General features: G+C 42.9%; 1 protein-coding gene across 1 annotated transcript; it reads right to left on the bottom strand.

Annotated features, from left to right (window-relative positions):
* Positions 1-3,214: 3,214 nt before the first annotated feature.
* slc16a1b (solute carrier family 16 member 1b) lies at positions 3,215-12,137 on the bottom strand. The gene is made up of 4 exons (XM_030784443.1): positions 11,879-12,137; positions 4,962-5,105; positions 3,703-4,512; positions 3,215-3,496 (listed from the first exon to the last, which is right to left on the bottom strand). Exons 1-4 carry the CDS (start codon positions 12,093-12,095, stop codon positions 3,216-3,218), a joined length of 1,452 nt encoding a protein of 483 aa, XP_030640303.1. The 5' UTR covers positions 12,096-12,137; the 3' UTR covers position 3,215.
* Between the last annotated feature and the right edge of the window lie 2,119 nt (positions 12,138-14,256).

Genomic DNA, 14,256 nt, shown 5'->3' with positions numbered 1-14,256 from the left:
GAGCTAAAAAAAAACAAAAAAACAACAACTTCCCAGCAGCTGAGGAAACAAGGCATGTAAAAACAGAGCTTGGTACTAGAGCATTTGGAACCGTGTACCGTGTATATAGCATGGCTGATTTGCAAAACTGCATGTGAAATTTTGTTTACGTTCTACTCCTGAGATTTTACAATGGCACATATACACGCTTGTCCTTCGTGACCGGCGCCAATCCACTGTCGTCGTCGTCGTCGTCGGATCGAAAACAGAAAAGTAACACTCTATTAGCTCACGAACAAATCTTGCGCATAATCTGTACGTGAAGTAAGTGAATCTCTTTCAAAGAATAAAGTGCACTATAGAAATCTCTAACTGTAATGCTTGGTTATACTCCCCTGCAGCAAAACTGAAAAAAAAAAAAAGAGAACACTTGGAGCATAAAATATAAATTGCTAAAAGTTGGATCTTACCATATAATTACATAGACCCAAAGATGAATGAAAATTACTTTGAACATAACTCTTCCCCAGAAACATGATTTTAATAATGGAAGCCTTACAGCTACTGGAGATTAGCCACTATCTCCTCAAATAGGATTTGACTCACTGTAACTTAGATGAGAAAAAAAAAACAGGTAGAAGCACACACCTCCTTAAAATGGCATTATTGTTTGTTTTAGGAGGTGAAAGAGGTTAAAAACATTAGTAGTAAATATTTCGTAATACTAAAAAAGTTCTGTCTGATGCGTGAAATTACTGCCTGCCTGAAAATACAAAGGCAAGTCATGTAAGGCACCCTTTTCAGGAGACAAATGAAACACAAAGATCATTTAGTCTGAAGGTCTTACAAAATGAATTTAAAAGCTTTTAAATATCAAGCAAGATGTAATGAGACAGTCTATACCAAGATGCTCAGTTGTGCTATAAGACAGAAATATGCACTTTAAAGGCAGAAATATGCACTTTAAAACAAGCTGTCAATTTTTTTTTTTGACATTTTATCACATCAAAGGTGTTAGCATTACAGGTGTTCTGAACATTAACTGACACCCATTATCTTTTAAGAAAAATAATTTAGTGACCAAAAAAAAAAAAATTTTTTACTGCTGGTATGTTTAATGTGAAGTGAAAACTCCCACTGGGAAACAGGGGAGATCCAGATTATTGTTCTGTTCTGTTTGGCACATGTGTTAGGGCTGGTTACTGACTGAGCCCTATTAGTGACAGTACAGTAAGCATTACTGTGCAACAATCATGACATATGAGTCTGTCAAGTGTGTTATTTTACTTGACTTTGGCCATACAGAAGACTGTGAGACACAATACAGCATATGATCGTTCAAATGACAGTACTGTAAGGTTAGAGTAACGCAGAGTTTACTTAAATAATGCTCTTATTGAATGGAGTCCTCCAGTCTTAGCAAATACAAATCTAATTAACAGTCCTGTTGCTTTCATCATTCATTTCTACAGTCTGTTTCAAGAAATGATCCTATGCCTCAACACAGGACATTCGTTCAGCAAGCATGAACGATGCAAAACATTTACACGGAGCATGTAGAAAGCGGTGTGACCTTGAAAAGCGTTGTCTTCAGTATCTCCTGCAGCATTCCTTGAAGGAGACTTCCGCATTAACGGCATGTATGCCAGATGTAAATACTATGAATGGTTTATGTTTGCTGTTCAGTTTATGACACATCTATAAGTACCTTGTGGCATGGTTTCTTTATTTGTCTGCGTGAGTGCATCGTTGGATTGGGTAAAACGAGAGAAAACCGGCTAGGACGGTTCCGCCTGCTCGTACGTTAGTATCTATGTACAGTCAAGAAATGCGTCTGAGGCAGATGTCAGAATCTGTCAATCATTTTACAAAAGGGCAGGAGCACTTGATTGTGAATGTTTGTGGAAGTCCCTCCCATTTAAACAGAAAAAGAAAAAGGAAGAGAAAAAGAGACATCATTCTTGTAGCCAAAAACTGAGGTCTTTTTTTTTCTGCAAAGAAATAAACGGAATATGCAGTGACAAGTCATCTTTTGCGCCATAAATGGATAATTATATCTATGGCTATTAATAATTAGGACCCACATGATAAGTTCTGATCCGAAGATGAGGTCTGCGTTGAAAAGAAGGAACGAAAACAGTCTGATTAAACGCGGTGAATTCTCTGGGGACAAGCGTCCGCACGCCACCGCTTCACGTCCACCCTTGCAGTTTTTGTTACTGCATTATTATAATGAGACTTGTTTTGAACGCGATGGCATCAACTGGCCTTACTCGCTCTGTGTTGATTAATAACACGGCGAGCTCCAGGTCAATCCCCTCAGAAAGCGTTCTTGAAGGAGGGACGTTTATTTCAGTCCTTTTGTTGACCACAAAGTAAGCTTAAAAAGCAATTTATTCTCGAGCCAAGCTCATGTCAGCCCTACACCTTATCTCAAAATGTGTGGTGTGGTCCAAACAAAATTCAATTTCCCTGTCCCTGTCCCTCTACAAGCACCAAGTTCATATATTTTTTTTTGTCTAAAGATTGGATATTTGAAAGGATCAAATGTTCCAGTTTTAACAAAGCCTTACTTATGGCTGGCACTGGTCCTTCTCAGTTTAGAGTGAATTTGATAATGTCAGATATTTGTAGGGATACACAGAGTTATCAGCACTGGCTGAGATGCATTTCAAACGGGTTGGCCTGTTGTTGTTTGAAAATCAGGGATAGCATATTGAGACTAAACTCAAACTCAAACTCTAAGTTCGAAAAGAGATGCCTGGTTCCCTGTTCTGACATTTCAGGCACAATCTGGATAGTTGGCACTGTAGCACAAAAATGAAAACACAAAACCTAGGACATTACAAGCCAGTCTTGAAAGGATGAGGAGTAGGAGTGTGGGAGGTTAAAGTTGTGTGTGTGTGTGTGTGTGTGTTTTTGGTGTGTGTGTGCATGTGCATATGTGTGTGAGTGTGAGTGTGTTTGTGTAAGACAGAGAGAGAGAGAGAAAGAGAGAGAGAGAGAGAGAGGGAGAGAGAGAGAAAGATAGAGAGACAGAGAAAGAAAGTGAAAAACAGTGAGATAGTGAACCTGCCTCTAAACCGGGCAGAAGGTGCAAGGTGTACTGCTGATCTGAGCAAAGCTGTTTTTTTTGTTGATTGCTACAGACAGAGTTCATTTTTGTGTTGTTTTTTGTACGTTGGAGACGGTCAACGCTGGAAGACAGAGGGCTGTTTGTCTGGCACACGTTTGGGTTATACAGCATCCTCGTCCATTTTAGCCACGTCCGCCTGAGTGAGAGGAGTGGACACGTCGTTCTCAGCCTCCTTTTCTCTCTCTTTGGTGGCATTGTCTATATTCGTCTCCTCATCCTTGCCCTCTAATTTGGCATTCCTCTCCTCTTCTTTCTTCTCTTTGTCCAAAAACCTGTAGTTGATCCCCATCCCAACAAAGAGGAAGATGCTAGCCACTACCAGAACGATCCCGCAGCCCTGATAAGTGTACTTGTAGTCACCGTAGACATCATTTAGCCTGCCTGTAAAAAGAGACAGAAAAGTATTTCAATTTCAATTTGATGAATAAATCCATAATGTCACCCATTGTTGAATTTGTACGAACTGTGTTAATGAAGAAACTGCTTTTTTTGTTAGGCAACCCAGGACATGGTGTGTTCATTGCATGATTAGTTTATAACAAATAGTTCACAACTGTTTTTGAAACCATGCCAAGACACGCGCTCACCTAGCAACGGCGGACCGAGCAACACGGGACCACACTCCACAATGGTGACCAAGCCGACGGCGCTGGAGAACCTCTGTGCTCCGACCAGGTCCATGAGCGTCTCAAAGAGCACGGCGCTCAGCCAGCCAAAGGCCACGCCAAAGAACACCGCGTAAATGGAAAAGCCAAGGTAGTCCACCGACAGCGGTGCCAACAGGTGGCACACACCGTTGTACAACACGGAGGCGGCGAAGAAGTACTGCACCCGAGGCCTGATCCAGCGCGTGTTAGCGACCAGGCCCATGGACGGCCGCGCAATCATGTCGGTGAAGGCCAAGATGGACAGCAGGAAAGCCGCCCTGTCTTTCTGGATGTCCTTGCTCTTGGCGTAGTTGCTGAGAAAGACCAGAGGCGCAAAGAGGCCAAAGAACATGATGACGTTGCCCAGAAGGTAAAGGAGGAAACCACGATGCGTGAACAGCGTCAGGTCGATGAAGCTGTTGATGGTCTGCATGATTGTCTTCTTCTCCTGGGGCTTCACTGGTCCTCCATCTGCCTTGGCTTCCTCTGACTTGGCGAGAGCCTGAGGCTTTGGGCCGATGGGTCTCATGAGGGACCCGGCCACGCAGCAATTTAGCAGGGCGCCGCCCAGGATGAGAAAGCTTCCCCTCCAGCCAAACTGGTCATAGAGCCAGCTGTTGAGAGGAGCCAGGGTGGAGAGGAACACGGGACTTCCCGCCATGGCAATGCCGTTAGCAATGGGCCGCCTCTTGTAGAAGTACTTACCGATCATTGTCAGAGCAGGGTTCAGGTTAAAGGCTAAACCCAAACCTGCAGGTTTAGGGAGAGATGACAACAATAATATTCAATTTGTATTGGATGATAAAGCAAATTTATAAAAAGCAGGTATTCCAGCTCCAGTTCCAGAGCCAGTTAATTAATATCAAAAATGATTTTCTTTAAATCAATTAATTTATGATTTTTGAAATGATGCTCAAATCAGTTTGTTAGCTCATCTGTGGTGAACTGAGTCTTATGTCCTGCATTTGTTGATCGAAATTCTAGTAACAATAGTAAATAAGAGTACAATTCAATAACAAAAGTCAGCACTTTAGCAGAGCTAAAGGGGTATCTCTGTTTGAGAGGCCTAACTAGTTGTAAGTAGGTTCAATCTGTGCCAAAAGCCTAAAACAAAACTGATATGCTGAAATGTGAACTGAATTTGAGCTGGCAGGCCACAGCTATGTCACTGCGAGATTGTGGTGCTTGGTTGTGCCTACCTCCAATAACTCCAATACAGAAGTACAGGCCTTCCACGCTGTTACAGAACGAGGCCGCAACCAGCCCCGTTCCTGAGAGACAGCCCCCGACTATCATGATTGGCCGACTGCCGTATTTGTTTACCATGATGCTGCTAATCGGACCTGAAAACAAGGCAAAAGGAGGCAGGTCATACAAGTATTTGGTATCTGTAGAAAATCTACAGGTGTTGACTGTATGTGTGTTTATGGTCACTGACACAGCAGACAGTGGTTTCACATGCTAAGCTGCAGTCTTACAACTGGTATGCTCCGTTGGCGATTATCCAATGATTTATTTAAAACAGTCATTCGATATTTGGGTTTTTTGACAATTTTGAACATTTTCATTACAAATTTGAACAGTAAAACCTGGGTAAAGTAATCAAAATAAGACAAAAGTGGGCCTAAATGCTGCAAGTGAGGATGCTGTAAACTTGCGGTGCCCTACATGCTGTAAGTCTTAATATAGCCACAAGATGGCAGTGTGATCATAGGGCTGTGCGAAAAAGTTGCCCTTGTTGCATTTCAGCTGCAGACAAGCTTTCTTCTCTAACGAAGCGTGAGATTTCCTTTGAAGTGCATTTCAGCTCTGGCACCGCCCAAGACAATGTGTTTTGTGTGTCACACTCAGACACCTGGATTCTGTAGGGGAGCTGGATTATGAATCCCACCCTTATGCTGTTTGATTTCCAGGTTTTGTTTCGAAATATAGGGAGAAGTTACTGTTTCTGCCCCTAGGAGGAGCTCTATGAAAGCTGGATCAACGTCAGCACAAATCCTGTGTACGTTCTTCAGTCTTGCACTCAGAGTGGGCAATGACTTGCTATAATTCCACTGAGGCACAAGAGAAAATAGGCGGAGGGTTTACAATACATGTTCCAACACTCTGGGTCCAGGACGGGTCCATTCTTCAAATAAGAATGGGGCGCTTGTGCTGTTGATTATACAAAAGCAAGTCTGTGCATGTCTAGACCACAACTAAGTGCCATTTCACTGTCCACCTTTACAGTCCAACCACTGTTTACGAAAGGGTTTTTTTTTTCTTTTCTGGATACTATATTTTCACTTCACCATTATGCCTTTTTTTTTAGCTCACACAATGCTTTAGATGACTGTATGACTTCAGATTAACAAATAACAAATACCCTTTTCTATCATGTCCCCTCAAGTCTCTGTCAAACACATTCTGTCAAAGTGAATGTGATATTCTCTAAGCTCTCTGGGAGAGACTGTTAGAGTAGGAGATTTACGGAACTGAGTGGGCCACCGTGCTGCTGTATGAGCCAGGCAGAGTTGGAGGAGCAGATCAGTCATGAGTGGTGACAGATGTTACGTAACTTCACACGGGGCTCAGCCACAGCTGAGAGAGTGAAAAAGCAAGGCCTCAATTGCGTAACCTGCAAGTTGCCGGCCTTCCAGTTGGACTACGACTCTGGAACAAGGACTTGAAGCCAGGAGGGACTGAATGAGCACACTCCAGAAAGGATTTCGAAGGAGCATGAGAGACCCAGGACTACTTGGTAGCAGGTGAAGACCAGCCGTTGGGAGGGGTACTGCACAGAAAGTGGAGCCCGGTGAGGGGTCTGTGGTTGTGGACTCTCTGTAGGTCTCTCTCCTGTTGATACTATTCAAAAGTCTTAGCTATGGCATGCAGCACCTCTGGGCATTGAGCCTACAAGCTAAAAAAACAGCCCTACACACACTGAAGTGTGAAGTACACTGCTGGGACATAGTGGAAGAAAAACACAGGAATACACTGAATTTTGTCTTAAGGCAAAACAGAACTACTCCATATCAAGTCATTCACATACTGGTCACCACGGTAACCCCTGAGAGGTGACTGAGGGGCCAAGCTACAGTTTCAAGCATCATTTAAGACTAATTTTACCCTAATTCAAACAAGCATCAGCCCTCACTGGTCTATTAAATCGACAGGTATGGGCTTCCATCAGACCACGGTAAAAAACATTACTGCAGAGTCTAATGAATGGTAATGAATGTGCTTTAGTATTTGGTGATACTGTGGCACTGAATGATAAAATGTAACTGCAATTTATCTTAATAGCTCCCATTTTTGTGCTAAGCTTTCCATTTAATGTTGCAAGTTCTGGGCGAGATCCATAGACAACAACAACAAAATATTTTATCTCAATTAAAACAATAATTTGTTCGGAATTACAAGACAAATACAAGTCATAAGGACTAATATAGCAAGACTTGACTGTTAAAAAAAAAAAAAACTCCCTAAACTCGTTTCTTCCTGACATCGTGTCTTATGCCCAATCCCCTTGCAATCCTTTCTTAACAAACGCATCAAAAAGGCTTTGGAAGTCACGACCGGGCCGAGTAAATCTAGTTTGCCTGCTGAAGCCTGAACAGATTTCCCACATGGTCATCTAGAAATACAATAACAGAAGACATTCTGGGCTTCAAACAAAACTGCCTATTGGTTTCCCGTTAGGATTCAGGATCACCACGTTGACAATGACCAGCGAGCAACCAGTAGCCCCAGGGAGACATGATCTCTTAACCTCCACGCAAATGACTAACACTGTCCTGAAATGTCCACGGTGATCACCACTTCGTCAGGACAACCCAGGGCCACAACAAAAGGCATTCAAGCAAAGGAAGGATCCAGGCAGCCATTCTTGTACTCACTCCACAAACACAAATCAACTGTGACAGTCTTTGTGCAGCTCTACACTGCGTCTAAACTTTCCAGCCCAAATGAGGATAAAGGGACCAGTGATCTGTTCACGGGGATATTATGCAAATGCCAAGTCCCAGTCGCCGGCAGAAAGAGTGAAAGGAAACAAACGTCTCACGGAGGATGGTGATCTTTGCATTCTGGGCAGTTTTTTTTAGTCTGCCGCAACTCTTTTGAGTTTGAGTTTTCATCGTAATAATGTTATTTTCAATTCATTGTTTGCATACTGAGTCTTTTACTCATTTATAATTGCGGTGTACGCAAGGAAGGTGAAATCCCCTTGCGTTCAAAGAAATTTTACTTTCCCTGAATGCATTTAATAAGACTTCTGCTTTTGGTCAAAACAATAACGTTTCATGCTGAGTGTCGTTAGATACTGACATAGTGACAAATTTATTTGGGATAGATTCCAAGTATTTCTTTCACTGAGAGCTCCAGTCTCGAGCAACAATCTGACCTGCGGAGATCACCTCCTTGCAGGGGTTTCATATAAATATTTATGAAATCATTCCCTGTAGCAGACACAATGGGAATGCAAGCTGATATTTCGGGTCAGTGTTAGAGAGCACGTCTTGACCATGCTGAGGATATTGTAGTGTCTTAAGGGCCAGGCCTGCATGCTTTAAGCCCTTCAGGGGAAAAAGCGTTGTCTCAAGCTTCGTCCTCTGCATACAAAATACACAGCAGGAAATGAAAAGCCTTGCTTTTTTTTGTCACTGAGGCAGCAAACACCTGGCGCAACATTTGCGAAAAGCCAGAATATAAAAATAAATCAAATTAAAAAAAAAAAAAAAACAGGAAAAAAAAAATACAGAAAGAAGGAGGGAAAATGGCAAATATTATTCTTAGCAGTGGAGAGCTTGAGTTTGCTTGAAAATGTATTTTTATGGAGAATATGCAGTCTGGGGAAAAGCCGAACAAACTTCAGGAGGAGAAAGAGCTCTGACTCAGGGATTTTGACTTTGTACTTTCCTTAACAAGGCCCAGATCCATCTACTGGCTGGGCACATATATAACATCCGCAAAGAGGAACAGTCTCCTTCACTCAGCCAGGATAACTGGTTCAGTCTGGCTGTGGGTGACATTTCTCCCTGCTGTACTATTCTAGTATTCCATGCAATAGCTGTTCCGTTGCCCTCTGCTCACTCCTATGGCATGCTAACGCTGAATCGTTTCAAAGGTCAGCATAACACATATTTGGAAGCTGAGCCAACAGCTAGCAGTCAAACAAAACCACACCTTTTTCCTATGTGGCAAGGGCTCTAAATGCAGACAAATGGGACAAAAGCATACGCTGTGTGGCCAAACACAATTGAATACCTGCCCGTCCTTATTTTAATCCATCATTCACACTGGATTTAAAGGGACTGAATCCTACAGGTGAAGTCACATGGTGGGGGGCCCATTTCGCCAACACACGTAACAAACAGACTTATGAAGCTGTTCAAAAGCCCACCAACATCTAAAACAAAAAGTCTGCTCTTGAGCAGACTGTATAAATAAATCTAAAAAACAAAAAATTCCAACGGTAAATCTGCAGACAAAAATGAGTTGTAGGGGGCTAGGGATCCTATTCTCACATTTATTTTTCATATGTAGGCCTCCGCCATTAAAAATTCAGATGTTGTTTCAGATGATGGAGTTTAATCCCAAATCAAGTCTGTGAACTGCATGTTAACTGAAGAAATGAACCGAAACACTTGAACGAAGCTGCTTGCTCTGCACAAAGTTCACAATAACAACAGAATGTCCTGGTGCAGGACTGAGACCATGATACCGCCACATGACCCCAGTGTGGGACACGCCGTGAGCAGACACGAGACTGACCGGGTCTTCTGCACATTTCCTCCAATCATGAGTCCGAAGGGCAACAGTGTCATGTCACCTAAATACATCATTCCCGCCTTTTCCTGTTTTTTTTTTTTCTTTTTTTTCTCCTTCGGCTTCCATGACTGATTGTCGTTTTACTGGTTATTCCAAAATCTGCATTTTGCCCTCGTTGGTCAAGTTCTCCTTCATAGCCCCTCTCATCCCTCCTTTTCCGCCACTGTCTCTCTCATTTAATTTCTGTCTTCTCTCACTCTAATCCTTTAGCTCTATCTCTGCCCATCTCTTCTCCTCACCCCATTTCAGCCCCTACAATGTCCACACTTTTTACAGGTCTTAAAACCCAGGCTTCTGGAAAAGAAAGGTCCATGCCATTGTTAGCACAGGCTATTGTCGTTTGAGTAACCTCATACTGAAGTGTACGTGCAGAACAACATGGCTGAAAATGGGGAGAGAGCTTGTTTGGCAGCAGGCCCAGAGTCAGTGGTAAGCCGAATCATTTCATTCATCATCACCCACAAACAGTGTCATCATACTGTTATTTTCTGACCACACTTCGCTAGATAAGCCTGTATACACCACCTGTCCTTCTTCAATTGCAACACAAAAAATATTTCATTTGAATTTCGAAATCAGTTTTGCAGAGATGGGTGAGAGAGTTTTAAAGAGAATTTACAATTCGGGGGTATTTAATAGCTTTTCTTCGGAATCTTTCCACCCAAACATTCTTTCGCCAGCTGACTCATAGTGATGACTCAAAATTGTGTCTGCAGGCCAGCAGCAGCAGGAAGGAGCATAATTCAAGAGGACATTATTTAGGTCAAATAAGGCTCTAACAAAAAACCACTGTAAACTCTGTGGTTAGGACACTGGTTGTTCCACAAAAGTACATAAATTGAATCAATTTGTGAAATCCAATGCTCTCCGAATCCAGTGGAACCTTTCCAAATGGACAGGTGCAATCCCAACACATCGACATCCCTGACTAACTGAGTGCTGAGTTATTGGACATCAATATTTGGTCAGAACAGGAGACCGTATGTGGCTGATGGACTCTGCCTAGCTGACTCTGCTGCGGGGCGATGTTACTCCTCCATGAGGGTAGTAGATGGCGAGGGAGCTCTAAGGCCCTGACAGCAGCCTGTCGAACAGATCAAACGGAGGGCTGAGAGAAGCTGGCTGGCTCTCTGAGCGAAGATATCGACTCTATGTTGGCTCTCTGAGAGCGGACGGATTATCAGTCCCCCATCTTAATGCCTCTCTTTCAAGCTGTCATCAGAAGGTCTTAATAGAGGAAAGGCTATGAGACAGAGAGATAGAGAGGGAGAAGTGTTGCACCACTTTGTTTTCTTCTCGCTTGAGAGCTTGGATAAGAGCGGTTCTCCTCTTCGATCAGATAAAAGCTGGAAGGCACCTTAACTTTGACGTACAGCGGACAACGGGCGTAAACACTTCAATTTACTGCCCCGTTAACTTATGGACTACACAGCTTAAACCAATGACACCTAGTGTCAAGTCTTGACTCAACCACTGAATAGCTGTTGGGGTTTACGAAATAACCTTTTCGATCTTTTAATTCAGTAGCTTTCAAACAGAAACGTCCCTTTCTTTCTGGGAAAAGAAGTTCTCTTTTGCTCTTGTCAGACCGGGCTTGAAATTCAGTGATGGTGCAATGAATTACCTGAGTTACTTTTCGAGTTGTAACTGCAAACGAATAAAGGCCAGGGACAAAACAAACCATTTTACTTTGGTGAAGTCCACCCCAAACCGTAATTCTGAATAATTGCCTTCAAAACCCACAAAAGGCCAAACACCAGGACTGGTGTCTAGACCTTGTTTTGATGTTTTGTTGTTAACAGGATGAGAGAAGAGGCTAGCAGTGGGACAGCAGACCATGATGCTACCTTTGGAACGAATTACACAGCTTTATCAGTTTGGTATGAAAACCACGGGAGGTTATTGTACGGCAGCTGTATCCGAGGAGAAGCAAAACATCCTCCAGCAAAAGTATGTGGAAAGAGGTTAACATGCAACTGAGGTTTCAGAAGTTCTTAGAAAGAGACTGTTGAAACAGGTCACAGAGAGCATACCAGACATACAAGACACACATCTTACAATTTTGTGTTCCGCAGACTCAGTTGTCTTGTCATTCCCTGAACATTTTAACTTAGCCAAGCAACAGATTTAGGGGCCATAAACGCCATATTACATTCATCCGCTCTAATTCATTTAGGTCTTGCTCATATTTGTGAAAGTTTCACCCAAATCTATTTTTCTATCTACGGATTACACACAGAGCATACAGAGGAAGGGGTCACCTATTTTCAGGTGAAAAGATAGTGTCATGCTTGCGTGGACTCACCTCCAGCGTACATTACGGCCAGCATGATTGAAGAGATCCAGGAGACCTGGCTGCTGGTGGCATTGAAGATGACCTCAATCTCCTTGAAGAACACGGTGATGGACTTTGGGAAGGCGTAGGAGAAGCCGATGGAGATGAAGGCACCAGCCACCACGGCCCAACCCCAGCCTCCTTCTGGAGGGGTGTATCCAACAGGACCTCCTGTGGCAGGTGGCATGGCTCCCTGCTATTGTTATTACTGCCGAGGGTTTCTGCCTTTTCTTCAAGTATAGGGTTTGTCCACACCAACACTCACAGTCTACAGGATATCAGAGAGAAAGAGGGAGGGGGAGGGGGGGGGGGGGGGTTGTGTTTCAGGTGAGTAACAGAGAAAGGGAACGAGAGTGGGGGGAAACGCGATCAAATTTGAAGATGTTTTGTATTGAGTACACTAAGTCATGAGAATGGTAGCTGGAATCCTGAGTAAATCACAGAGGCACTATAAGATATGAATGAATTTTAAAGAGAGAGCTTGGTTGAAAATTAAACTGCTGCAGATGTTCGAGAGAAAAAAGACACACCATGTAACCAGTAAATAGTAAAAGGGCTTTGCACATGAAAGGTTCATAGACAGAATTGGCAAACGACGATTTAATATTTTTAAAATAAAAATCTACTTCAAGTCGCTTCAGTGTCAACCTGTTTCTTAATTAACTTGTTTCTTCATCCTAGAAGTGAATCGTTAAACCTCTTGGTGCCATATCCATGAAAATAAATGAGCAAATGCCATTCCTTGTGATACATTTCTGCACATAAAAAAGAACCACTTCAACAATGTTGTAAACAAGCTTGTACTTGGATCATTACTGTTAAGTCAGGTAACTGTTTAACTTGTTACCACAGCAGCAAATGCCACACAGACTATGAGTCAGTCTGCTCTATCCCTCTGTCTTATTCTACCCCACTGTCAGCTACTGATTCATCAAAGCATAAATTTTACACAAATTTTACTTGATTTAGTTGACAGCTGGGACATTTAATTTGCAGGGCCTCTTCTTGACAATTCTCTAGCTATTTCATTTTGCCTACTTCATGAACCTGTGGGTTATTGGGTCATTGGCTCTGTTGGATTTACAGTGTATTTTAGATTTAGGCAGTTTTCATCAAACAGTTTGGCTTTTCCAACAAAAAGAAAACACTTGCCTTGTAGCTGTTCAGTGCCAAATAAAACCAATCTCGACTAGGATATCCCTGCTGTCAAGACAGCATTTTGTCTTGGCCTGATGCCAGGGAATGTCACTTTATTTTGGAACAAGATTCCTCCTTGATATAAGCCATGTTGGTCTCTATCTTTTTTCTTTGTCAGTGCCCCCCCCCTTTCTCTCTCACTCCCTCTCCTTCTCACAGTGCTCAAAAGAGATAGCTGGCCCACTCGAAAACCAAGCCTAGCTTGGGGTCCCAACAGATCTGGCATGAAGGTCAGGACTGTGCCTGTCGGTGGGCTGCTGTGAAAAAGAGAAAGAGAGACTCATACATCACTGTGAAAAGCTTTAATGAAAATCCACTGATGGCTGGGGCTGTTCTGGGGGTCACACTCAGTCCCACCTGAGCTCTTGCTTCTGCAAAAAAAAACCTCCCAGGATCCTCTACCCAGGCCATGATGAATTGGTGTGGATGCGTGGCCGCAGGGCCCGCGCGTTAAGGGCCTTGTGAAAGCGTGAGCATCAATCAGGATGGGAATGCCGTCTGAACCGGCTCAGCTTAAAAGCTTTGGGAGAAACCCTAACTTCATTTGGTGGCCAATGATTGAGTGCCAGTCAAGTACAGAGGGGCTTTATAGTTTGGGTGCAAAGGGGAAAAGCCAGGAGTCGATTAGTTCTGAGCCCAAGCAATCAGAGAATCAGCAAATCTATATAAGGAATGGGTCTGGCTTTGCTGACATTAAAGGGCCGTTGCTTTCGCCTCAGCAAAGGGGGATTGACCAAATATGTTAAGCAGACTTACAGTGGTTTTCGATGTGCACAAAAGTTTGGAACATTAAATGTACAGGCAGGACACTTCTTATCAAGGCATTTCTGACATATTACTTATCTCTATGTATAAACTAGATATGGTTGAACTTTTCCAGAAACACTAGATTTTGGCAACAATTTTACCAGTATTGCTGTATGTACAATCTGGGGTTCTTGAAGTAGGCTAATTGCACTATTCAAGGCAGTGGAGCAAGCAACGTGAGCTCTAAATAACTGAATAAGCAGACAGATAAAAGGTAGCACCATATAGATAAAATGTAATACAGATCTGAAGATTTCACACTGCCTCTGACAAGGCACATGGTACCCAGTATGGCCTTTACTTTGGTGTCTCTGCTAGATAACATCTGGTATCAAAGGTTAACA

Source organism: Chanos chanos, chromosome 9, assembly GCF_902362185.1.
Source record: "Chanos chanos chromosome 9, fChaCha1.1, whole genome shotgun sequence".
NCBI lineage: Eukaryota > Metazoa > Chordata > Actinopteri > Gonorynchiformes > Chanidae > Chanos > Chanos chanos.
The sequence above is the reverse complement of the archived record's forward strand: the minus strand, read 5'-3'. Positions and strand labels throughout refer to the sequence as shown.

Excerpts from the sequence above, each read along its gene's own strand:
- slc16a1b (XM_030784443.1), bottom strand. The coding sequence starts at position 12,095 with ATGCCACCTGCCACAGGAGGTCCTGTTGGATACACCCCTCCAGAAGGA. Across the intron at positions 5,106-11,878 it reads GGCCGTAATGTACGCTGGAG|GTCCGATTAGCAGCATCATG; the intron begins GTGAGTCCACGC and ends CCTTGTTTTCAG. Across the intron at positions 3,497-3,702 it reads GCTCGGTCCGCCGTTGCTAG|GCAGGCTAAATGATGTCTAC; the intron begins GTGAGCGCGTGT and ends CTCTTTTTACAG.